The sequence below is a fragment of the Perognathus longimembris genome, chromosome 10 (genome assembly GCF_023159225.1).
Source record: "Perognathus longimembris pacificus isolate PPM17 chromosome 10, ASM2315922v1, whole genome shotgun sequence".
Taxonomy (NCBI): domain Eukaryota; kingdom Metazoa; phylum Chordata; class Mammalia; order Rodentia; family Heteromyidae; genus Perognathus; species Perognathus longimembris.
This window is the reverse complement of record NC_063170.1, coordinates 68,755,406-68,782,419: the sequence shown is the minus strand read 5'-3', so window position 1 is coordinate 68,782,419 and position 27,014 is coordinate 68,755,406. Positions and strand designations below refer to the sequence as shown.

The 27,014-nt window shown below is 44.5% G+C and overlaps 1 protein-coding gene across 3 annotated transcripts in view; it reads right to left on the bottom strand.

Moving 5' to 3' along the window:
• Atg7 (autophagy related 7) overlaps window positions 1-27,014 on the bottom strand; it is a 157,348-nt gene that overhangs the window by 103,984 nt on the left and 26,350 nt on the right. For all 3 annotated transcript variants that reach the window (XM_048356280.1, XM_048356279.1, XM_048356281.1), the window contains exons 6-13: window positions 25,548-25,664; window positions 23,685-23,834; window positions 12,970-13,058; window positions 11,374-11,495; window positions 8,598-8,688; window positions 7,722-7,866; window positions 5,395-5,553; window positions 638-832 (exon numbers count right to left, since the gene is read on the bottom strand). In XM_048356280.1, the coding sequence (XP_048212237.1) occupies window positions 638-832; window positions 5,395-5,553; window positions 7,722-7,866; window positions 8,598-8,688; window positions 11,374-11,495; window positions 12,970-13,058; window positions 23,685-23,834; window positions 25,548-25,664 (1,068 nt within the window). The remainder of the gene's footprint in view (window positions 1-637; window positions 833-5,394; window positions 5,554-7,721; window positions 7,867-8,597; window positions 8,689-11,373; window positions 11,496-12,969; window positions 13,059-23,684; window positions 23,835-25,547; window positions 25,665-27,014) is intronic.

The window sequence follows — 27,014 nt, the reverse complement described above, 5'->3', positions numbered from 1 at the left end:
TATTCACAATGGCCAATTTACGCAAACAGTTTAGATGTCCTACAATTGATACGTGGGTCAACAAAATGGGGTATACACAATGGGATTGGACTCATCTATCAGGAATAATAGTATGTCATTTGCAGGATAAAGGATGTACCTAGGATAAATCATGTTAGATGAAGTAAGCCAGGTCAGAGAGACAAACAGTGAATGTTTTCTCCCATATGTGGAGACTAGATCCAAAATACAACTAAATGTGATAACTTATGCAGAGTTTTATGCATTTGCACCCAGACAAACTAACTAAAGGAGGTTACACATAGGGGAGAAATCCAAAGGGCATCTAAATTACAACTTATCAAAATGAATTCCAAGAAATGGAAACATGTTTTTTTGTTGTTGTTTTAACTTTTTTTTGAAGGATGGGCCAAGGGGGTGGGGGGGAGTGCACAAAAGCTCAGGGACAGTGCCCAGGACCTGTGTTCAAGCACATCAAAGGATGTTAGTAAACTATGCTGGGGGACAGTGGAGTCCCCTTTGGTACAGTGTTACAAGGTCACATGAGTCTCCTCTTTCTGGGGGCCACCTCTCCATTTGGGGAGGGGTACATAAAGTTACAATCAGAAAGGAGGAGCCCCCAGGCACCATACCCTACCTTCCTCTTGCTAGCAGCAATGACGGTAGGAAGCCACCGGCTCTCCCTGGTGTCCATCAACAAGAAGATGACATCGTGGTTCTGGATGAGCTGCTCCAGCTGCTCCACGTCCCTGCGGGCTTGCTCCAGGGTGACACTGGAGAAGTTCACTGGATGTCCTGGCATGGGGATGCTCATGTTGAACCCTCTGGCATTCTGGGAAAACAGAGGACATATTTATGACTGCAAGGTGCAGGTGAAATCTCAGAGCCCGTGCTTCCCTATAGCTACCAGCACTAAGTATGGCACTTACAAGCAGAAATATCTCTATGCACAGTGCTACTGCTTTCTTTACCCTACCTGTGCCCTCTGAAAAACTGCGACACATCCTATCTATGTGAGCTATCTTTTGGTGGTCATGTGTTGCTTTAGATGGAACCCAGGGACTTGCACATGCTGGGCAAATGTTCTACCATGGAGCTCCCATCTCTAGCTTTCTAGGCCGACTTTAAGTGTAAGCCATGCATGGGTGCTAATGAAGCCAGGGGCAGTGACTTTCCCCAGGAAAAGAAGTGCTTGAGAACCACCAATGCACCCTTAGGTCCTTGCTTTCCTCTGGCCACAGAGAGGTATGAAGACATTGATTGGCTTTCTCCTTCATTTACCTGCTTGGAAAAAAAGCTCATGAGGCCGGGCAAGCATGTCTCTTACAAAAGAAAATCTAGGCAGGTGCTGGAGGCTCACGCCTGTAATTCTAGCTACTTGGGAGGCTGAGATCCGAGGATCACAGTTCAAAGCCAGCCCAGGCAGGAAAATCCATGAGACTCTTACCTCCAATTAGCAACCAGAAAACTGGAAGTGGGGCTCAAGTGGTAGAGTGCCAGTCTTGAGCTGAAGAGCTCAGGGACAGCGCCCAGGCCCTGAGTTTAAACCCCATAACTGACCCCCCAAAAAATCTATCTTTAGAAATTATAGACCATTTTTTTCTTCCTGAGCTTTTTCTCTTAAGGCTAGCACTCTTTCACTTTGAGACACAGCACCACTTCTGGTTTTCTGGTGGTTAATTAGAGATAAGAGTCACATGGACTTTCCTGCCTAGGCTGGCTTTGAACGGTGATCCTCAGATCTCAGCCTCTTGAGCCAATGGTGCCTGGCTTAATTATAGACATTTTATTTTCAAGGTTTAGTCTAATCTCTGAGATTCAAAAAAAGGAAGAACAAAAGTTTCAAAAAAAGAGTTTAAAAAAAAGTTTCCAGCAAAGCAGTAAAGGATGGTGGGCAGGAAGAACTCTTGGAAGAAGACAGGCTCTCAGATCAGTCCACCTAACAATGAGACCACTACCAAGATAGCTATCAGGACCTCACTTTTGAATTCATTAAAGTATCAGATATCCTCTATGTGCCAAGTGCTATAATAATCAATAACAAGAGGATTTACTACAGGGTAACAGGCCTTGTTGGCATATTATGATTGACAAATGTTTAACTAGTAGTGTGACCCAAAAAGCTATTTCATAGGTGAACAGGTAAGACAGATGCAGAATTGCGCTTGACACTTCTGACCTTTTGCTCCTTACCCACACGAATGTCACTAGCCTAAATGGATCTTGCTAAAAATCTCCATAAGCTGACAAAAGAGCTCATCAGATGTGGTATTCCGCAAACCGTTTTTCCTCAGACCCCTGAGAGCAGTTTAGGTCTCAATGTTTTCTGTTACCAGGAGAGGTGCAGCTCTCCTAGGGTGAAATGTACAGATCTCACTGGATTTTGATAGACTGCAGATTATCCACTATTTCCATGACCCCAGAATGTGCTCCTGTGGCCCTTCCCAGGGGATCCCCAGTCACCCCAACAATCATGGTTCTGATGTCATAGGACAGACCCATTTGTTCACATTCTAGTACATCAAGCAAATGATGTCCTAAAATATGTGTTTTCAGCTTTATCCTTTCTGCAAATACTCGTGAGGTTCATGCATAGTGTTAAGTATCAGCAGTGCGTTCCTCTGTGCTGGGGACTGCACTACAATTTCTTCATTCTCCTCTTGATGGTTACTTGAGTTATTTCTACCTTTGGGCTCTTATGAGAAAAGCTGCAGTGACACTTTTATGTAAAAATTTGGATGTGTACATATTTTCATTTTTCTTTACTTCAAAGGCAATTTCTGAGCCTGTGGTAGATAGATGTTCAATGTCTTGTGGTTTTACCAGCAAATTATATAAAAGCTCCAGTTGTGCTGGAGTCTGACGACATTGAGCTTTTCCAGTCTTGGCTTTAGCCATCTTTGTGGTGGGTAGTGATGTGTCTTCCATGGTTTTAATTCCTAGTTCTCTGATGACTGTTGATGCTGGCCCCTAAGATCTAAACTGTCAAGTGCATGATCAAGCTTCTTGGTCCCCTAAAAACTATGCTTTTGTTTACTATTATGGAATGGTAGGAGGTAAGTACTCTGGGTGTGTATGGACAGCAAATGCTTTCTCAGCCAGACCTTTTATTCTCTTAATGCGCCTGTTAAGAAGCACTAGTGTGCATTTTGATGAAGCCCAGATTATCCTTGTTTATTTGGGGGTCCTAGGAAGTATTTACTTGTCACAAGATCACTGTGACGCTTTCGTTTGAAACCATTACAGTGTTGGCTTTTAGCTTTAGTTTTATGATCTTCTAGGCTGTCTCTCTTGGAGGCCTCTCCACTTTGGGTGGTTGGGACTCCAGTGGTTCTACGATCGAGACTATCTTTTCTGCTCATAGGTCCCTGGTTTGATGGATCCCCCCACCCCCCGGCCCCCGCACAGCTTTACAAAGCCAGGCCTGAGAATGGCTTTGGTCTAATGCTCAAGCTGCTCCAAGGCAGTTTCCTGGAACCCTGATTGCATAGCTCTATCATGTCTTCACTCTGTCCAGCAAGTACCACCTGTCGCTCTGAACTCTCATAACCTCTTCCCTAGCTCAGCAAGACAAGGAACATCACTTTGGGCTCCCCAGACTTGGCCTGGGCCAGAATGCATCCGTGAGAAATACGGTGAGATAAAGACTCCTTCCTTCTCTGTCTGTCCATCCTCAAATCTAGCTCAAGCCAATCTGTTATACATTTCCGTGAAACTGAGACCCAAGCTTCACACACTTCAAGACAATTACAAATATTTGTGAAGTTCTTTATTAAGAACCTTCTCTTCCACCAAACTATATGTTCCATGCTGGTTCCTGTCACCTAGTACCCTTAAGTAAGTAATCTGAAAAATGAGTAATAAAATAACAGAATAAACAAACAGAAGGAACTTACTGCATTGGGTCACAGACTAGGGCTAAGATTTGAATAAGCAATAATTCAGGCAAATATTAAGTGGCAGAGTTTGGCTTCAAAGCTTGTCAAAATGGACCCTAAGGGGAGCTGGTAACCCTCTCCAGTCATGCCCTTCCTTCCTCAAGTCGAATTAGACCCATGCCCTCTTCCAGGTGACTTTTCAGTATCTCCCATTGGGAAAGAGGAGTGTACTGACCTTGGCCATGGCCCATGACTTCTCTGGCAATGGGAAAGTGTTGCACTGTGTGTGTGGAGGCTGCGCTATGGACCTAAACCCCTCCCCCTACTCCTATGGCCTTCCACCTGTTACCATAAGAGGAGTGAAACCCAGCTGACCATGAAAACTCTTTAACCTCTGCTATGAAACAGTCACACACAGTACATGTTAGAGGCTGATATGAAGCCCTGAGTGTAGCCAAGACCTGCAGCTAGACCATAAGCAATCTGCAGACCCATGAGCACAGAATAAAATTTCTAGTTTGCAACTGGGGCTTGGGGACTTTGTGATCTGTAATATTAGGACAAAAGATAGCCATCATGGCTCCTCAATGGCAGGGCTGGGACTTACTGTGTTTCTTCCCTGGGTAGCAGTAGTCTATTAAATCAATACTATTGAATTAAACTCAATAAATGCTGTCCCTTGGGAATACTGATGAAATGAACAAAGCCATCAACACTTTCTGCAACAAAGACTTCTGAAACAGATGGCTCAATGCTGGCTGACTGAAGAGAGAGATGTCAGAAAAGCAGGCTTTCTCCTGGCTACGGCTGAGAGCCTCTTCTACAGTTCTAAGAACAAGCCAATGCTTTGAAGATATCTCAGCTGACTCCTGTCAGACAAATTGATTAAGCAGTCAAGATGCAGACTCTTTTTGCTGGATGACCTCAAAGCAACTCTCAAGATTTTAGATCAAATGAGGTGGATGACTTATCTCTTATTAGCTGGTATTTCTAAAATAAAGGGCATAAATCAGAAATAAGGAGCTAGAGAGAAGAACCTTCAACTTCTACTCAATCTTTCTTCTATATAGACACATGTATTCAACCTCATTTCTAAGCCTGTATTAAGTAACTAGCAAGCGGTCTGATGATTAAGGAAAATGAATATCCCCTATCTGGGCTGCCACAAACACATAGAGCCAGGGGAGGTATAAAAACACATATCCCCCTAGAAACACTTTGCATACATTCATTTCATTTTCATCAGGTTTATGAGAGCTATATTTCTTTTGTTTTTCCACTGCTGGGGATGGAACCCAGGGCCTCACACATAGTGGGCCAGTTCTATACCATTGAGCTACCCCTCCACCCCGTACCGTACCACTGATAGACACAGCTTGGCCACATGGTGAGTCTCTGGTAGGAAATGACATATGTCTGATCATCAGTCACCAATACCATAGAGCCTCGTTCGCTAAGTCATAGATGTTTATAGGTGTAGGAAAAACTTGTGTTGTTCACCAAAGCATCAACATACCACTCCGGGGAATATTTTCTGGAGCCGGGCTGCTGCAGCCAGGGCCTTGGGCTTTCCACCCCCTAGGCAGTCTTCAAATTCGTAGAGAGGCTGTCTCACAGGATTTGAGTAGGAGATCTTGGCATTGTCCACAAAGGTGACATGTCTGACACCCCAACCCTGCATGGAAACAAGAGACCATGGTGTGCCTCTGCCCACCTTCTCACAGGGCATCTCTCTAGAAACCCCTAGAAAGGGCTTTGCTTTTGAGCAGTTGGAGAACCACCAAATACAGGAAACTTCAGGAATTGATTTGTGCAAATTCAGTTTTTTGATACACTGAATGTCAACTTCCTTTAAAAGATGAAATAATTATAAACCTACTGCCTGGTTCCCTGAAGTAACGAGACAAAGAAATGTCAGAGTGAGTCTATCTAATAACTCATTATTTTTGACAGTAGCCGTAGAGAAACATGTGGAAATGAATCCCCTGAGAACTTTGCATGTAGCTAGCTGTCTTAAAAAGATTAGCAAGAGCCCCCCAAAGTCTATGGTTACTCTTAAATAATTAAAACTAAATAACAACTCCTTCCAAAGATCATCTAAAGCCTCAGTTAACTCTTCAGAAAAATGATTAATAAGTCACTTCCCACTGTATAATAATGCAGAATATTCTGTAATGTTTCTCCAAGAAGCCTTATTAATAACAACATGTGGGGGTATGTCTGTGCTCTCATAAATCATTTTATGATATTATATACTTCAATTATACCACCTATAAGGTTTTATAAAAGCACACGATTTTAAAGTTGGGCAGGAATTGCTATACTCATTCTCTAATCATTTTGTTTCACAGATGGAAAAACTGACCAAGAGGAATGATATCTGAACTGTCTAAGAATCACACATCGTACAAGGGGTGTGAGAATGAGATGTCCGCAGCTGTATCCTAATAAAGATGCTTCCTTTGGGACAGGGATATGTACCCCAGAAGATTAGAAATGAGTATCACCTCCCTCTGTATCTGCAGTCAGCTAAACACAAATGGAAAAAACAAAAACAAAAACAAAAACTTGGGGCTGTACTGAGCATGTATGGGCTTTTCTTCCTGACATTTGCCCTGAACAGTACAGTACAGCTATTTATGTAGTATTTATATCATATTAGGATCCTAAGTAGTCCAGAGCCAGCTAAGGTATATGGAAGGATATGCACAGGTTTTATGAAGCACTGGGTCATTTTAAATATGGGGCTGGAACAACAGGGGTTTGATACCCAGAGAGGACCTAGAATCAGCCTGGCAAATACCAAGGGACACACTGGCACAGTGACGCAGCAGAAGCCCTGCTAAGAGCAGCTACTAAGCTGAGACTGTGCTCTCTGGCTTCAGTGCCTTTCCACCCACATTTGGGAGCCTCAGTTATGGCTTCAAGAGGGCAATGAGTAAAGACCTCAGACTAGCCTCTAGGGTTGGAGACGACAGGCTAGCCTCATCCTTTCATCGTCTTCTTGTGTGACTTTTTGGTTCACTCACCCTGTCTCAGCAGTTAAGCAAACTACCAAGGAGGGTGCAAAAGTAGAAACTAAGCCCCAAGTCACTGGGCAGGATTTGGGGATATTTATTTCTGAAGTAGTTTGGCATTCCAGGGAAGAGAGCGAGGCAGGTGGTCTGGGAACATGCTGGGCAGTGAGAGGAAGAGCAGATACCTGAAATAGGCCACAAGCTTAGGGTAGATATAAGCTTCCTATATATAGGGAGTGTGATATGATCTAGCTTCTGTAGATACAAACAGATAAAGAACAGTCAAGATGCAAAAGCTGTCCCCCCCCCCTCCCCCTATGTGTTTACATATGCCTGGGATAACATGTAGGAATGTGACATGTCTGCTTCATTCTGAGAAATGGGCCTCGGGATGGGTGTGGGGTGGGGAAGACTTTATTTCTACCTGACAATATAAGCACAGTTTCCTGTTATGTTAAAAACGATAAGAAAAGATCAAATTCCTGGGCCCTGGGCCCCTGTGGCTCACGCCTGTAATCCTAGCTACTCAGGACGCTGAGATCTGAGAATCCCAGTTTGAAGCCAGCTTGGGCAGGAAAGTCTATGAGACTTTCATCTCCAATTAACTACTCAGGAAAGGCTAGAGTAGTGCTGTAGCTCAAGTGGTAGAGCGTTGGCCTTGAGTACAGAGCCTAGGCTCTGAGTTCAAGCCCCAGGACCGGCAGAAAAAAGAGGAAAAGATAAAAGAAAGGGAAGGAGAGCCAGAGAGGGAAGGCAAACATGTCCTATAAAAGAAAACACCAGGACTGGCCATAGCTTGAAAACCCCATGTGGCCTGAAAACTTACCATCAGTGTCCTGGCCACATTACAACCCAAGGTACCGGCTCCCAGCAGCAGACATTTGACAGACACAACCTTGTCTAAGTCTAAGGTAGGGACCAATCTCCAACACATCAACTTTAGATTTAAGTCCACTGATGACTCAGCCAACCTGAAAAATGAGAGATTTCTGTATTCAGTGAGCTAACTCACTTGTGTTCCACCTTTTCCAAAAAGATACAACTCTGGAAACAAACAAGATACTGTAATCAGAGGAAAAAATAAGATGAAGCTTGAGGGTATATGCACAGAAGAAAAGGTTACCACACAGAATGCACAGGAACTGAATCCTCAGCAACTGATAGTTGTGGGCCACAAATATGACACTGAGTTCCCAGCAGCCAAGGTAAAAAGAGAAACATAACTATTTCTAAGCTCCTGTGTTCATGAACAAGAATGTACCAAATGCTGGAAAGTTTTTCCATGTCCTAGTAATGAATACAGAAACACCTTCCACTTCTTTTTAATAAAGGGTGCTAATATCCACAATATCATTGGCTTCCTTCCATAAGGTATTTCTTACAATGTCCTTCAAAGAAGGCACGTAGGACAAAACTAAGAGGCATGAAAAATGAGCTAGAAGGTGGCAGTAAGGTGTGCACAGCTAGCAGTCTGCACAAGAAGCAAGGGCACTGAGGACACCTAGGAGAACAGAGACAGTGTGCCTTCAGGATTTCTATCCGCCATTACACTTCTTCTCACAGCAAACTTAGCCGCGTCGACAGCAGACAGCAGAATGGCTCCCTCTGGATGGGACGCCAGGGCATGGGCTCAGCCTGGCAACCAGGTGTGAAGTGAGTTATGGAAACTCCCTGGAGAACAGAGCACCCACAGCGTGCGTACCTCTTGGGGTCCATACATTCACTGAGGTTCACCATCCTCGGGCCCATGCCTCCTTTCTGGTTCTTTTCCCAGCCGACCGCTTTAGGACAATCTTAAGGCAAACAAAACACTACTGTTTAATAAAAGAGGGAGGAAGAAAAACAACAGAGCAGAGCGGCAAACTTGGAAACGGTCATCGTTCACAATGGCCTGTGCATCTGTGAGCTTTCAGCTTGTTTCTTTCTCAAAGAGGTCAGGGGCCTGGGGTTCCATCTCCCCACCCCAGCTGCCTCCCCATCTTCCTCAGCCGCTGGGACCATTGGGTGCAAGCAGAGCCTCGTGCACATGAGTTTCTGAAACAGCACTCAATGCAAGCTGAGCCCCACAGGCCCCAACTTCTACCATTATTAGAAGTCCCATGTGGTGCAGGTGTGACCCAGTGGAAAGGTTCTTCCCAAACAAGACAAGCAGATCTGACTCAGTGCACCTTCCACTGAAGCTCCTGTTGGGATTTGAACCTTTGTGTCGGGGATGCCCCTTCCTTTCCCCCCACCTCACCAGTCCCCCTGCTCAGCTCTCCAGTCGCCGTGCACCTGTGTGCCTACACATCACAGAGCAATGTGACCGCCCCTTTCATTCAGAATTTCCCCTTCCCTGATGGTCCTTTCTCCCCTGCTCTCTTTCAGCTCCTGCCATGGGAGCCCTCATAACCACAGCACGTGTGGCCTTTTGTTATGCAGAACACAGCTATATTAAAAATACTATCATGTGAATACCTTTAGCTCACCTTGTGATACAGGGAAAGACTTTATTAAGAGGAAAATCATTCGTTTACAGGAAAAAACAGAAGGAAAAAATGCCCTTTCCTGAATTAAATAATGTATTTTCCATACCAAGCACAAAGAAGATGCTTTGGAGAAATTCCTGAACAGCAGGAAACCTTCTTCAGCCGGCAGCGCCGAGCCCTCCCAGGCTCGAAGGGCAGAGGCGGTGCGAGCCACGCGGCGGGCCGCAGGGCTGATGTGCAAGCCAGTGATTAGTTTTCATAATGGTGGGCAGGTTCTGGTGGGGGATTTGTGAAAGGGGCTTGCTGGGTGGTAGCTGGGGACAGAGACCACCCACGCTTCACTTTCAGTTAACCCTCTCCCCATCCCTCTAGACAGTCTTCAAGCTGTAGTTTATTAAAACAAACATATGCAGGCTATTTTAGAATGTACCAGAAGAGGGTGCTCTATCAAATGCAAATTGCTAAAATAACAGAAAAGCAACAGAAAAGCCTCAGCAGAGTGAACATCTTCCTCTATTTAAGACATCAAGGCACAGACACTGATAAAAACCTTATCGGGACCAATCCTTGGTCCTTTTGACTTCTGTCTTTATATTTTTGGTGGTATTACGATTTGAACTCAGGGCCTACCACTCGATGGATACACATAGCTCTAAGATGTGATGTGCATATAACGTACAGATGCACACACTGGAGCAGTGTGTGTGTGTGTGTGTGTGTGTGTGTGTGTGTGTGTGTTACTAAGATTTGAATTTAGAGCCATGTGCTTCCTAGGTAAGTGTTCTACCACTTGAGCTACACTCCGAGTCTTAAGATCTCTCTCTCTCTCTCTCTCTCTCTCTCTCTCTCACACACACACACACACACACACACTATAAGGTATATCCACAGATTAAAGAAAGAATATACCTTAGAACTGTGAGTGGGAATGTTGCAAGGAACAAATTTAACAATGCAAGTGATAGTCCTCTGTAAGGTACAGAAGTCACGTAAATAGGAGTTATTTTAGAAAGAGGTATACACAGTGTTGGTATAACACTGAGATAGACATTTACTATAATCTTGATCAAGCACCTTTATATGCTAGACACTGTAGTGTGTGTGTGTGTGTGTGTGTGTGTGTGTTTTGGTCAGTCATGGGGCTTGAACTCTGCACCTGGGTGCTGTCCCCGAGCTCTTCAGCTCAAGGCTAGTGCTCTACCACTTGAGCCACAGCACCACTTCCAGTTTCCTGGTGGTTAATTGGAGATAAGAGCTTCACGGCCTTTCCTGCCCAGGCTGACTTTGAACTGTGATCCTCAGATCTCAGCCTCCTGAGTAGGATTTTGTAGGTGTGAGCCACCAGTGCCCAGCATGCTGTGGTTTTTTTCTAAAACAAAGATCCCTTGGAAGAAATACATCATGAGGTAGGTATTATTATTCTGATTTTACGCAAATGTGAGTATGTATTATGCCTCTGTGAACTATATAAATATAAATGTGTAAACATGTCCAGGTACTAAAAATATGAGTGTTCTGATATGCATATACATGCACACGTGGATTTCTATAGCAAATGTCTCTCAGTTTAAGTTGATGCATTTCCAAATTGGGGCCGGGAGCTAAGATGTCACACAGGATCAAGGGAAGGTACTTGGTGTGGAAGGGCTTCCGAGGGCTCCTGGCTTACTATGCGGGGAGTGTGGAACCTGCATTAATAATTCATCCCTCCCTTACGAAGGAGCAAGAAGAAAGATATGGTGTAACACAAAATTAAAAATGAAAGCAAGGAGAAAACCTCCTGAAGCCTGAGGGAACTGCCTGGAGCAGATGTGCGGCGCCAATCTCCGCCTTTGTTCCAGGCTGAATAGCAGAGTGCCCTCTGTTCTAAGCAGGAGTTCGCTGGGCGTCAGGTAGGAGCTCCGCTTTGCCTCCCTTCTGCTGCCATTGTGAAGCGATGAATAGGAAGCAAACCTCACTTGCTTTCTGATAAATGATAATTACACGCATTCTCAAAGACCGGCAAATTACCTGGGCTAAATGCCATTTCTGGAAGTCTCACTTCGAAGATGATGCTGTGGGCAATGTCTCTGGCTCCCTGCAGGGTACGGTCGCGGAAGCAAAGGACTTCGACAGACTGGAAACTGCCACTCCTGCCATCATGCCCAGGATTTGCGTTTATTTTGTGTGAAGGAAGGAAAAGAGAGAGCCCACATAAGTACTTCAGAACCCCAGGTACAGAGAACACACTGCAGTCTCTCCTCTCTGACCCCCTCAGGAGATGGATGGCCTTAACCTCCAAGATTCTCAGCACACACTTACGTCCCCAGCCCAAGTCATTAGAAGCAGCTGGACACTGAATTGGCTGGGATTTCTCCCTAGGTGGATTTTATATAGCAATCACATTGCAGAGAAGTAATTCTGACAATGGGAGCTTTAAAATGCAGGAACAAGTGCTTCCAAGTTATTGACAAAGAACCTTTAAATACACAGGTCTTTCTGGCCTTCTCCCTTTGAGTTTGACCCTGCACTTCATGAAGCTGCCCTCGACCAGTGGTTAGGAGCCCCACTGAGAAGAGACAGATAGCCAGTGTCCCTAAGGGACAATTTGTACTTTTTCTGCCTTAGTATTCTGAAGTGAATGTTTTTACTTAAGTGAAGCAGGTACAAAGAAAAGTGCTCAATTCCTAAACATAAATGAGTTTGTCCCATGAATTCTCTTGGTGGTTCCATCTCCAGAATAACCATAAGCCCACTGTCTCTGTCTTCACAGTTTCCTAAGTGTTGCAAGTCATAATCATAAGTTGTATTCTTGTGGGTCTTGCTGATTTCTCTCAACATTATGGTTTTGAAGCCATTTGGGTACAGATTGGCTAAGGCAGAGCCTGCCATTGTGAGGCATGGCCCATCATTTACCACTCATTCTGCTGTGGAAGGACACAGGCTTGTTCCCAGTTTGAGGCTTGCAAGAATGCCTCTGCTAGGCCTGTGCTTGTCGGTTCTGCTGTCAACTCTGTAACGCGCTGCAAGTGCTGAGCACCAGGTATTTTTAGCTCTGGTGGACGGTGCCAACATTTCTACAGTAGCTCCCGAGAGTTCCAGCTGCGGCATGTATTTGGTGACACTTGGCGAGATCACTTTAGTGGGTACGTGGCTAGATCTCTTTAGGGTTCTGGTGTTATTTCTTTGGCGACTAATGATATTCAACATATTTTCAAATGAATACTAGCCTTTTACCTAGCCGCTTTCCATTGTTTTAGGGTTATGGAAAGTAGGAAGATGAAAGCAACAGGAAAATCCTCTCTAAAAGTATGGCAGACCACAGAAGGAAGGGCTAGAGCATGTCAGGGTCGTGGCCTCTGGCCCCTGCCTCACCACAGTGTATCTACACTATTTTTAGTACAGTTTTGATCATAGGTTGTGGTTCCCTGGAAAACTGCGTAAGAGCTCACCAGGGGTGGAAACTGGATCACAGCTGATCTATTGATTTATTTTCTGGTTCTATGCCAGAAATGGGGGGAAAAATTGGGAACAAAGAAAAATATGGACATAGGCAGACCCACTGTCAAAAACACATAGACAAAGACAGACAGACACAGACATAGACACACACTCTCTTGTAAATACCATCTGTGGGCTGCTAGGACCAAGAAATTCCTCAAAGGCCATCCAGGGTACTGGGCTAAGTTACAGGGGTCGTACACACCAACTGTTATCTGTGGACAGAAAAATCTTTCTGAGAGCCAAGTGGAGGGCCATCATCAAAGCACAGACATCGCTAGTACTCCCACATCCCTTTAATGCAGTTCTGCGGAGCATTAACATCTTGACACTTGGTGGAGGGATAAAGGGCAGAGAAGGAAGCCCCAGGAACCGAACCAAGTATACAGCACTTGTCAACGGCAGGAAGTGCTGCACTCTTCTTCGCACCCTGTGCTGTGCGTGGGACCTTGCGGAGGGCAGGAAGGAGACATGCTTGGAAGGAAGACGAGAAGGAAGGAAGGACACAGGGAGGACTGTCCCAGGCTCTACCTGGAAAACTCTACTCGCTTTCAAACACCTCTTCTTGCACGTTACATGTAAGATGGTACACTTTGTTTCCTTTCTCAAGAGAGATTGCACAGCCAGCACTCCATCTTGATTTCTGGATACAATTTTCCCTCAAATGAATCAGAATTGCATGGATATTATGGTTGTAGTGTTACCCACACATGGTGAATTCTAGGGCTGAGGTGGAGAGAATACAAGATGAGCCTGGAGCATCTGATAATACCAGAAAATAAGGAAGGCTTGCTTTAGAAAGGGATACTGTGTCAAAAGGACACAGAGGCAGAGTTTCACCGGCTATGCTAGACAGAACAACTTAAACAATGAAATAAATAACAGTATCTGTTTTCAACTGGAAATATAGAATAAGGCCAAGTGTTAGCTTAAGCCTGTGACCCTGGCTACTTGGGAGGTAGAGATCTGGAGGAAGAAAGAGTTTATGAGACTTCACTTCAAATAATGGCTGGGTGCAATGGTACCTGCCTGTCATCCAGATATGTAAAAAAGCACATATGGGATTGTGGTTCAGGGTGGAATGGGCATAAAGTGAGACCTTATTTTAAAAATGACCAACGCAGATGTGTTTGTGCCTATAACCTACGAGGCAAAAAATGCTGGGAGACACAATTCAAAGCCAGTCAGAATCAAAATAGTTGGAGAGGCCCTTCCTTCTCAATGAAGAAAAATAGGTTGAGGTGGAGTATACTTATTATCCTGGCTACCAGAAAGCCTAAAATAGGGAATGCATCCAAGCACATGCTTGGATGGGAAAATAGAGCCCATCTCCTAAATAATGAGCAAAAATCATGGCAGGGATGTTACAGTAAAAGTGGCTGCTTAGCAAGTATGAAGCCTCAAGTTCAAACCCTAGGTCCTCAAAATAAACACCTATGGAGCTGGAAATGTGGCTTAGTGGTAGAGTACTTGCCTAGCATGCATGAAGCCCTGGGTTCGATTCCTCAGTACCACATACACAGAAAAAGCCAGAAGTGGTGCTGTGGCTCAAGTAGCAGAGTGCTAGCCTTGAGCTAAAAGCAGCTCAGGGACAGTGCTGAGGCCCTGAGTCCAAGCCCCAGGATTGGCAAAAATAAAAATAAAAGTAAAATAAAACACCTAACAAACAAACACAAAACCAATGTAAAAGTGGCTGGTAGAGTGGATCAAGTGAAAGAATACTCATCCTAGGCAAGGCCTGAGCTCAACCCAACAGCACCTAATGAAAAAAAGTACAAAATAAGAATCTATGAGCCCCAATGGCAAAACTCATATATAACACACGAGTGAAACAGAAAAACAACAACTATGAGCCCACAGTCCTAAACAGCAAATAAATAAATAAGCGACAGTAAAGGGAAAAGCCATGCCTAACAGCTGTCAAGCAACATATATATAAACTGTTCTCTTCAGGAGTGGGACTTAATCCTTTCTATCCCTTGAGCAGCTGAACTTGGTGACTCACTTCTGGAAGAAAAAACAACTTCACAGTAGAAAGTCCTGGTAACTATTATCTTACCCAAGTGGCCAATCACCTTACCAAGGGTGCCACATGTGGGCATCAGGCAGCATGATACCCACCTGCCATCCCTGAAGGATAGGATGACAGGGTATGTAGCCTCAGGAGCATTTGTTCCAGAACACGAACCCACAGTCTACTCATAGGAAAACCCACTGAAGAGACAATCCACAAAAAAACACTAGTCCTCCTCAAAACTCAAAGAAATCTCAGAAACATTCCAGATCTGAGAGGCTAAGGGGATACGACCACAAAAATGCAGGGTGGTATCCTGGAGGAGTCCCTGGTTAGGAAGACCAAGCCCCTGGGATAACTATAAAGATCTGAATGTAGTGTGCAGGTGACGGCGGTGGCTCAGTTCTGACAAGCATAACTAAGGTGACAACATCAAGGGAAACTGAAGCTGGGTGACAGCATACAGGAACTTTGTGGACCATCTTTACAAACTATCCTTTAGGAATCTAAATTACTCCAAAGTAAAAGTTTAATTTTTAAAGAAAAAAAAAGACAACAGGGAATATGAAGATGGCGAGAAGAATCTTTTCTACCCTTTTATAGTCAGTTTGTAGACCTACAGCAGGTACTTGGTGAATGTTGCTGGGTTATAGAAAGATCATGGATGGATGGCCAGGTAGATGGGAGGAGGGAGGGAGGGAGGGGGGGAAGAATAGAAGGAGAGCAGAGAGATGGCAGGCAGAGAACCAAAGGTTGACCCATAGGATTCTTTATAAGGGAACTGTGAGTTAAATATAAACATGTCTGATATACCTTTATTTAATCTAGATCCAGTTATCTCTGTAGGGATGGAACCCACTAGACACTTCTAGTTATTTCCCACATGCTCAGTAGTGCAGCCACAAAGCAGGAGTTTAAGTAGTATTCTGACTGAAATAAGAAACAAATAAAGAATACCTATAACCTTGCCATACTAACAGTAGTTAGCAGGGCCACTATTAAGTTGTTTGTGCCTAACCACCTCTAACTTTATTCTTTGCATAAATGTATTTATTACATTTTAAAATGAAAACATGGTATAAATACAACTATTTTTTGCCTATGAAAAACTCTAAAATCATTGCTAGTTGTGACTGCAAGGCATTCTACTGTACTGATTTACCAAATTTGTCTCCATTTCCTGGTAGAGGACAATTCAGTAGTCTTCATCTATGTTCCCTAAATCTTAGGAAATGAAGTTTAATGTTGTCTTATCAGATGTTAATTCCATTACTACAGATATATTATTTAAAAATATTTGCTACCTCCTCATTATATAAAATTTTCTTACCCCTAAAACCGGTAATTTTTCTGCCCAGAAGCATTTTCATATCTTAAGTACAGATAGCTTCATATGTAATATAAACACTCATACAGTCATCTTCCAGGAATACAGGACTTTAAGACTTCCTATTCCACGGGGAGACAAAGTATTGTTAGCATGTACAGAACTTTTCAAAACACAGCGGACCAAGACCACACTCAACCCTGCCTCTTGCTACTACATTGTGCTTATTAGCGCAGGGACTCCACCCAGTCCCGGCCTAGTTAGGAATAATTAACAACTCACAACCTCCAGTGCTAAGTTCCGAGTCTGTGTCAAGTACCCGAAGAATTCTGATACGTGGAACCACTAGAGAGAGTAGTGTTGTGACAAAAGGGAAGAAAAAAATTCTTTGGGGCGCTCTTTCATACCTCAAAAGAAGCAGGAACAGCTCTCTCTGGCTTCCCACACTCCTCCAAACAGGAGCCTATAGGAAACCAGCTCAGCATCAGCGCCTGCTGCCTCCTCATGATCTCCCTGCGCTGGGACCCGCGTGGAGAGCACCGCCCTTCCAACGTGCCACTTCCGGAGCCCCACCTTGAGTCTGGCCCCTCAGCCTGGGGCTGGCATGGGTGATCACGTGGTTTTGACTTTTGTCCTGGAGCTGCTCATGCTGAGCGAATGCTCTAACACTGAGCTGCACCCCGGCATCTTACAAGTCCCCTTTCTTTCCCTGCCCACCCTCAGTGTCACAGCTTCTCCAGTCAACAGTGGGCTTTGGGCTTCCCCGGGATGGAAAGAGAACCTCTGGCCTAAAGGAGGCTTCCGGGGACAAGCAGAGCTCAAAGAATAAACTCCCTGCCAGGCTTCCTGTGACCCCGAATTTGTCTTTCTTAAATTCTCAGGTCAGGCAGGCTGTTTATCTTCCATAGGGGGCACTTTTTAAATCACATTTCTTTCTGGCAGTCATAACAGAGAATGTGCCAAGCATGGTATATGTACTAAGCCAAACTTGTTTTCATTTCACTCTTTTGGGGGTGGGGGTGGTGGTTGTGGTATTTTGAGACAGGTCTTGCTATGTAGCCCAGGTTAGCCTGGAACTCAAGATCCTCCTGTCTTTGCCCTTTGAGTGCTGGGATTACAGTCGTGGGTCACTGCTCCTGGCTGCACTGATAATGCTTTATCCAAGAAATATAAGGGGCAGGGGAAAGAAGTCCGTGAGACTCTTATCTCCAATTAACCACCATAAAACCAGAAGTGGAGCTGTGGCTCAAGTGGTAGAGCGCTAGCCTAGAGCTGAAGAGCTCAGGGACAGCACTCAGGCCCACAGTTCAAGCCCTATGGCCAACTTAAAAAAAAAAAATCAGATATAGGTCACAGAACAACACAGATGCCACTGAAGCTCAGTTGTGTAGGGCACCTAAACACTATCAATGGGTCACATAGGAAGAACGTAGGCAAGATCTATTCCTGTCCTCAAATGTGACTCTATCAACCCAGGCTCTTATCCAAATGTCCTGAATCATTCTCTCGTGATCTTTGACTTAACCTCTCTGTGCCTTAATTTTCAGTCTATCAGAAAACTCTCTCTTGTATTCGCAGAGACTGGGCGTGAGGCTATTGCTTGGCAGACAGGAACATTAACAACATAAATTTGCTGTGCTGCAATGACTTCCTTGACCTTTTATGCAGCTCAACTCATCATCATACAGCTACCTACCTTCAGTTTCAAGGTTATCTTGTTTGTTGTGGACAGGAAGGCTAGGAATAAGGCTCAACTTATAAAATACTCTCTGGACCTAAGTTTTATCATTCACAAATGTACAGTTGGGGCTGATACCTACATATATGAGTGAGAATTTTTTTTATCAGATAACACAAATGGATGCTTCATTTTTAAAAAAAAACAAGCAAATTTCAGATGCTTAAAGGCAATGGGAGAGAAATGTACTAAGAAATGTGTCTTTCAACAGAAATGACTAAGAGTAAGTTTGCTAGAACAGTCTGACCTAAGAGGAGCTATACAGAGCAGGACTGATCTGCTAAGGAGGAAAATCTATCACATACCCAACAAAGGAAGGTCAACCGAGGAAGGCACAAAGGCAACTCTACCCAGAGGAGGCACTTCAGGATATAGACAGCAGCCATCACACAGGAAATGGTAGGATCTGTCTAACACCAGACTAAGCATCACTTATTCTTTCTCTGATGACTCAAAAGTGATCCAGCCATGTGGCTCATACCTGTAATCCTAGCTACTCAGAGGAGAGATCTGAGGATCACAGTTGGAAGCCAGCCATATCCCACACTCTGAACCCTTGCTCTGAATTACTCAGTGTAGGTCACACACATCTCTGTGTTGTCTCTCTCATACCACCTCACTCAACACAGCTTCCATGAGCCAAATGAAACCTGCCCACTGCCTAAAGGCCTACTATGCGTCAGCCACGGACCCAGGAGCTTCCCACAGGGGAACACCAGTCCTCCCAACAACTCATCTTTGCCTTTGACACACTGGGCACCAAACCACAGGATGCAGAGGCAAGAGGGGGAATAAAAGAGGTAGTGGCCCTGCTGGAGGTTCTACTTAGAGGGAGGAAAAGGTACATAAAGATCAGCCAAGAGTGGGGTGGTAGTGTGGCCGAGTGGTCTAAGGTGCGGGATTAAGATCAGCCAAGAAAATTTAAGATGACAACTGTGCTAAACTAATGCTAAGAATCCACAGTGCTTGCATCCGTAACAAGAAGATAGTCTTTTTACAGAGGAAAGGGATAGTCATTACTGTGAAAAAATACTGAAAGAAGTGAAGAAGCACACTCACAGGGTATAGGGGATGTGTTTGGGAGAGGTGGAGAGAAGAGGACAGAAAAGGGTATTGCAGGCAAAGGCTTTCCAAAGGGCCTGTAACAAGAAGCACATGCTAAGATTAGATCTCCATGGGGCCAGGCCTCCCTGGGGCCAGCTACTCAGCCCTTTATGCCATATTATTCAGTTCCTACCCTTAGATCACAGTGGACCCTTCAGGTGTTTCATTTTGGGAGTCAGCTGCCTTGCCAAAAGACCACTTCAGATGATGGAGGGTGGACTGGAGGCCGCAGCAGACACGAGGGAGCCTGTCCAGAAGCTACTACACTGAGGCAGATGAAGGATGACCACAGCTTAGCTGAAGGTGGTGGCAGAAGAAATGCAAAGGCAGCAGACAAGAAGTTCAGGACATGAGCTCTGTAGGGGTAGGACTGACAGGGCAGAGAAAAATCAGAAGGCCTAGATTTCTGGCCCCTGGGAGTGAAGAGAGGCAGTGTCATTCACACAGTGGTACCCAGAAGAGGACCATCAGCCTTAGGATAAAGGCTGAGAGTTCCGTTTGGACATGTTGACAATGTGAGGTACTAGAGCAGGCAAGCAAGCAGATCAGGGTCATGAGGACCCTGGGTGGTAAGGTCACCCAGGAGAGAAATCTAGAGGGATCTCAACATGTCTCCATCTTCAATGTGCAGACACAAGGCTCACTGAGGAGGAAGGACTTCCAGGGAGGGAATCAAAGTGCTGGTGAGATGAAGAGGTGGGGCTGGGGTGCATCTCAGTGGCAAAGATCTTGCTGAGCATCTTCAAGGCCCAAGACTGCATCCCCAGTACTGGAGGGCCAGGGGAGGGAGGGGGCAGTGTGAGGGAAACAGAGAAGAACATGAAGACAGAACACAGATACTGGAGTGCAAACGGAATAGAATGCTGGTTCTAGGAAGAACAGGGTGAAAACTTTCAAGGAAATGTCATGCTCTAAGAATACTAAGGAGAAACTGCAATTACTACGCTCAAGCATTCGAACTAGGCTACGGCACTGATTGCAAGAATGTCTTCAAGGGACATGTAGCTTTCACAGAAATCACTCACATGGGATTCTGCTCAAGTCCTACTTTCCCTGGCGCCTCCCTTGATCCTACAGGCTGGCAGCTGTCCCCTCCTCTCTACCTGTGCACTTTGTGTACCTTGAGTGTCTGGCATTGTGCTAAGTGGAGGACTGAGAGCTGGAAAAAGCCCGACTGCTGGGCTAGGCGCTCGGGAACTGGCAGGGATCAGTACAGGAAGTGTAGGAGGGAGGCTGAGGGCAGACCCCAGAAGCGGGAGTTGAATCAGCCAGCATTTCTCTACATGACGATGAGTCAGAGAAGAAAGGTGGAGAGCCACTAGTTAATGGCAGATGGGAGGTAGAGGGCAGAGAGATGGGGACACATGAGTATCTGGAGGGCAGAGATGTAGCCAGAGCACAGGCTGTATTTTGGGGGACTATCAGGAGGTAAGACAATGATGACAGAAGCTCCATTTAAAGAGGTCTTGAATGCCAAGCTAAGTAGTTTCAACTTTACCCTGAAGTGAACAGGAACCCAGAAGGGTTGCAAGAAGAGTGACATGATCAAACATCAGCAAATGTACTTGGGCAGCAGGGAGAGGTTGGATGGGAGTGTTCAGGATCACAGACTAGAGGCCACAGAAACTCCTAGAGTGGGCCATTCCAGAATAAGACAGGGCACAAACAAGTCAAGTATCAAAGTATCATTTCTTCAGTTCTTTCCTACTACCTAGGTTTCTGGTCAACTTTGCACAAGTCAGTGTCATCTGCCTTTCTGGTCTGTGAGAACAGGTGTGACCAAGTCTCAATTTCTGCCTCACAAGGAGGAGCTCACTACATGCGCTGAGGAAATCCAGGCTCTCTTGAGCTACAACTCTAACCAAGTGAAGGACAATAGGCCTGATCAGGGCAGGCGGCTGGTCTCAGCAAACCTCCAGAACACATCAGGAGACCCAGGAATGTGTTGGGAAGAAAAGAAATGGACCTCTATGGAATACCTGCTACGAGCCAGGCATTTCACTCAGGTTTAATTCAGCAAGAGATCATAGGTCGGGCTGGGGATATGGCCTAGTGGCAAGAGTGCCTGCCTCATATACATGAGGCCCTGGGTTCAATTCCCCAGCACCACATATACAGAAAATGGCCAGAAGTGGCGCTGTGGCTCAAGTGGCAGAGTGCTAGCCTTGAGCAAAAACAAGCCAGGGACAGTGCTCAGGCCCTGAGTCCAAGCCCCAGGACTGGCCAAAAAAAAAAAAAAAAAAAAAAAAGAGATCATAGGTCACATTGCCACCATTTAATAGAGACAAAGGTGAAGAAAGGTCCCAATGCCAACAGGGGTACGCTGTGGATCAAATCCAGATTTACTCTGGATTCCTAGGGTTAAGCAAAGACGGTCTCCACTTAAGCAATGTGAGAATGGAAGCGTAGAGAGTGCAGGGGCCTGGGAACCAGACCATCTACCCCGCAAACACAAAATGCAGGTGCTAAAACCTAAAACAGGGCTTTAATACAAGTTCTCAAGTTCATGAAAGCCCCTTTCAAATCGTGAAGTGCTCATTTGGTATGTGGAACTGTGAGGGATTGACATATTTACCACACTCAACCCAAGCCACAGCTCCTGAGCAATCCCACCGCGGTCACCCTGCTCCTCACACGGCACTGTGTTCCCCGTTACCAAACGCTCCATCCTACTGCTACTGAGTTAGCTACATTAGTATCCTGCGACGATAATGGAGAAGAAAAGAATTCTAGTAAAGATGAAATCTTCATTCCTTGACTTAAAAAGGGCTTCATCTGAAAATAAAATGCTATTACAGTTGATAAAAAAATGTGCTTTAAAAAAATAAAAGGAAAGAAAGAAAAGATGGGGGCTGGGGATATGGCCTAGTGGCAAGAGTGCTTGCCTCGTATACATGAAGCTCTGGGTTCAATTCCCCAGCACCACATATACAGAAAATGGCCAGAAGTGGCGCTGTGGCTCAAGTGGCAGAGTGCTAGCCTTGAGCAAAAAGAAGCCAGGGACAGGGCTGGGGATATGGCCTAGTGGCAAGAGAGCTTGCCTCGTATACATGAGGCCCTGGGTTCGATTCCCCCAGCACCACATATACAGAAAACGGCCAGAAGGGGCGCTGTGGCTCAAGTGGCAGAGTGCTAGCCTTGAGCAAAAGGAAGCCAGGGACAGTGCTCAGGCCCTGAGTCCAAGGCCCAGGACTGGCCAAAAAAAAAAGAAGAAGAAGCCAGGGACAGTGCTCAGGCCCCAAGTCCATGCCCCAGGACTGGCCAAAAAAAAAAAAAAAAAAAAAAAGAAAAGATGTACTGGCTGGGGACATAGGCTCAGTAGTAGAACATTCACAAGGCCCTGGCTTTGATCCTTTGCCTCCAGAACCAAATATCCTAATTTCAGGTGTCTCTTTTCTTAGCTGTGATATATTTATACAACTATTTATATTATTCTACCTTATTTCACAACTGCAAATACTTTAATCATATATATATATAATATCTAATTGGATATATGTGATAACTTCTGAAAGACATTTACAGTACTCTTTCATTCATTCAAAAGAACTTTATTGAGAGCCTCAGACAAGTGCTAGACATGACACAGCACAGATGCACGAGGCATGGGCCCTGCCCTCTAGGAGCGCACAGTCTACTATGGCACAGAGGGACTTAGGACAGGAATGGACCTGTAAATGAGGATCAAGGAGGAGTGGGGCGAGTCTGGAGAGGAACAGATCACACTCATGAGAAGGCTGTATAGTGGGAGAATTTTATTAAGAATAGAGAAGATGACTTAGGATGTTCACACAGAGTATGTTTCAGGAAAATGATACAACATGAGGGAAAGACAGACACACACAGAGTTCTGGGTATAATTGAGTGGGTGGTGGTGACAGTGTTGGGGTGGTGAAAAGCAGAGTGCTATAGCTAGAGCAATAGTTTACAGGGAAGCAGAGGATGGGGATGAGGGAGGAAGGGCAGCTTGGGCCAGAGGAAGGATAGCACTGGCTTGATTTATGAACGACAGAGTGAATGTGAGTGATGTAAGAAAGGTTTTTCTATAGGGGTGGTATGTAAGTCAAAAGCAAGCCAGGCACTGGTGGCTCCTGCCTAGAATCCTAAGGATTCAGAAGGCTGAAACTTGCAGGACCAAACGCTCGAAGCCAGCTAGGGCAGAAAAGTCCTAAAGACTCTTCCCAATTAAGCAGCAAAATGCCAAACTGGAGATGTGACTCAAGTGGTAGAGCACCAGATAAGAGCAAGAAAGCGCAGTGAAAGCTGGAGGTCCTGAGTTCAAGCTCTGGTAATAGCAAGAAGATACCACTGTCCAGAAGTGAGACATGGGGGCCTGAGCTGCAGTGGTGGCAGTGAAAACAGAAACAAATATATGGATCTACGCAGTATCAGGAGGGATGTCAGAGACAGCTTCAGCACCAACAGAAAGAAAGGCAAACCAAATGACTAAGCTGTAAGAAAAAGAAGGGAATTCAGAGCAAAGCACTGACCTAGGAATGGCAGAGGTGAGAGACAGCAGAGAGAAGGACATGTTCTGAAACATCTTTTAGAGGGCTAAGGAGATCTATGAGGGTTTAAATGTTATAGTCATCTATCATAACATGAACTTTAAATTTGCTTTTCACTTAATAATAAACCATACTCAAAGTTTCTCTGACCTTTGTCCTTTGACCTTGGAAGAAATCACTGTAGTGTTTAAGCAAAGACACCAGCACCAGGTTGCCATCGTACTTGATTAAGAAGTAAGGCAGGGCCGTGACTCCTTCTGTCAGACAGAGATCATCGTAGGCACGCTCCAGGGCTTGGATCTGCAAACAGTGAAGATGAAGTTATCGTCCAGAATAAATTACATACCCAGTTCTCAGCTAAAAGCTGACATCAAATGAAAGACACCTTAAAGCCAGAAGGCTGGAAATGACTGATCATACCCATTACTCTTTAGCAGCAAATGAACAAAAATGTCCCTAATAATACCACTTAACCTTTATATAACATTTTGCCTGTGCAAGGCAATGTGTCTTACACAGTGGCACAAAGGGGCATTTTGTGGTTCAGTGTGGTGGTTCCCTGAGCTTCTGGCCACAAAGGCTTAGAGATAACCAACATTTCATTTTCTCCTGTGATAACCCAACAAGACCCTATCAGTGATCAACTTCACCGCAATCCTCAATAGCTCCATTGGATATAAGTCACATTACCTTATAAACTGCTCATTTAAACTATATAAGTGAAAGTGGGTTTTTTAGCATATTCTCAAGGTAGAACATTCATTACTGAGATAATTTCTGAGCACTCCTGTCCCCTCTGAAAGGAAAATCCTTACCTACAAGCAATCAATATCCACACATAATCATTTTCCCCAGCTTGGATTTCTATTCAGAAAATTAGTTCCATAAAATTACGATCTTGGGTTTGTTATAAATTAGTTAACATTTTTAAAAATTTAGTGGCCTCTCCCTGGCCTCAGAATTCAGGATCTTAAGAGACTAATGTATTTCATGAATTGAGACCCACATGACACTCAATCTTTGCCTTAACAACAGTCAGAAGTGTCTAGTTGAGGGTTTGTTATTTTAGTTGCCTGATGATTTTAAGTGCTCTTTTGGGGACTGATCTCCAATGACCTTAAGTGATGATGACTAGCTCTGCAAGGCTCTGCACATACAATTCCTGTTGGAGAAGTTCTGCCACTTAGTTACAAGGCTGAGAGAAGGCCTCGTGTTTTGTTTGAAAGACTCTATTCCCAAAGGATACTGCTTTACATCTCCCCACAATAAATGATAAACCACATTTGGGTAAATTACTGTGGTCTTTCAAAATGTTCCTGTAATTCCTTCCCTTAGGTATTTGGTAAAATACCACAGAACTTCTGAAAAATTACTGCTCATTACTTCTCTAAAAGTAGCAATATGGGGGCTGGGAGGTTGTTCAGAGGCAAGACGCTTGCCCAGCAAGTGCAATGTACTGGATTCAATCCTCAGTACCAAAAAAGAAAAGACAAAAATGAATGAATGAATGAATGAGTAAATAAATAAATAAATGTATCAAAATGGGTCAGATGTGGTGCATGGTGGTTCAAGGCTATGCTTCTAGCTACTTGGGAGACAGATCTAGAAGATCAAGGTTCTAGGCCAGCCTAGACAAAAAACTACATGAGATTCCATCTAGTCAGTGATAGGTACATGCCTGTCATGACAGCTATGAGGGGGAAGTAAGTACAATCAGGAAGTTTGAAGTGCAGGCCAGCATGGGCTTACAGGGAGACTTTATCTCAAAAACAGCAACAGAGAATGTGTTGCTGGCGTGACTCAAATGGCACAGCAACTGAGTTTCTAAAATGTATCAAGATGAATATGCAAATGCATTATAAACAATTTTGTAAATACCATCCTCAATAACATTTTTGGAGGATTCCCACAACTGTTGCATTCCAATCCAGAGAAATGCCCTCTTGTCTTTGGTATGGATAATTACTCTTACACTGGAAAGCCAGTTTTGCCTGCATTTTGCTTTGTCCATACCTGTGTTGGTGAAAACCTTTGACCCAAGCTCAGTGGCCCCTGAATAAGAGGTATACTTTCAGGAAGACAGAGAGCAGGATAACAAAACCAGTAATAGAAGTGGTACTTCTTCAGATCCTAGAATATAAAATACAAAACCAGATATTAGAGTTACACTGGTAGTCAAACTGAAATATATCCAATAATGTAACTACTTGCAACCACAAAAAGAGAAAGGCTGATGTGCACATTGTCTAGCTTGTGAAATATTCTTATCTGCAGGAGAAACGATAAGAGAGCAGAGAGGTGCCTTGATCCAGAACACCCTCACATACTGTCTAGTAAATATAAAGCATTCTACCAAACACTTGCTAACAGAAGCTGCAGGGTAAGCGATCACCTCTGCCACATGCTTTAATAACAAACCAGCCTGGGATGAATCCATTATTATTCCACCTTAAAGCAGAAAGCTGAAGCTTAAAACAGGGTAAATAACTGGAAACAACAAAACAGTACACAGCAGAGTAGGGATTAGAGTTGTTTCCAAAGCTGTTTTGGCCACTGTACCACATATACTCAACGAGCCCCAGGTGCAAGCTCCACCTCGGAACACACATCCACTCTGCACAGTAACATAAGTGCATTACTGAGGGAGCTACGATGGTGGTCATAAACCTACACGTGCATGACAGGAACCCTCTGTTGCAATGCTTGGAACCAGAGCGGTTTCAGAATAGGAATTTGTTTTTCGGATTCTGAAGTATTTGTATATATACACATATAAAGTGATGTATCTTGGGGCTAGCTCCAGTTCTATACAAAAAAGTCATTTATGTTTTATACACACTGTTTGCACATGACATAAAGGCATATTCATGTCCCATTTTCAGGCACCTGCATTTTAACCACAGCCATCACAGGAGGCTAGATGCAAAATTTTCCACTTGTGGTTTCAGGTCAACGTTTGATAAGTTTTAGACTTGGTTGTATCTCAGAGCTTAGATTTTCTAACAAGGAATGCTTGTGACAAGGAATGCTGATCTAATGTTGCCCTTGAGGGGGCTGGGGATACAGGCTAGTGACAAGAGTGCTTGCCTCAACTCTATTGTTGACGTTATATTTGAAGTTCTAGGCGAATTTCCTTTGGCGTATGCCATGTGGCTACTGTATATGCTTTTTGGTACAGTGGGTATTGTATATATGCCTACCTGATCTAGGGAAGGGAAAGAAAAACGAGGGTGTAAGCTATCACAAGAAATGTACTCACTGCCCTATTATGTAACTGTACCCCTTTTGCACAACACCTTGTCAACAAAATTTAATTAATAAATAAAAATAATTTTTAAAAAAGAGTGCTTGCGGGGCTGGGGATATAGCCTAGTGGCAAGAGTGCTTGCCTTGTATACATGAGGCCCTGGGTTCGATTCCCCAGCACCACATATACAGAAAACGGCCAGAAGTGGCGCTGTGGCTCAAGTGGCAGAGTGC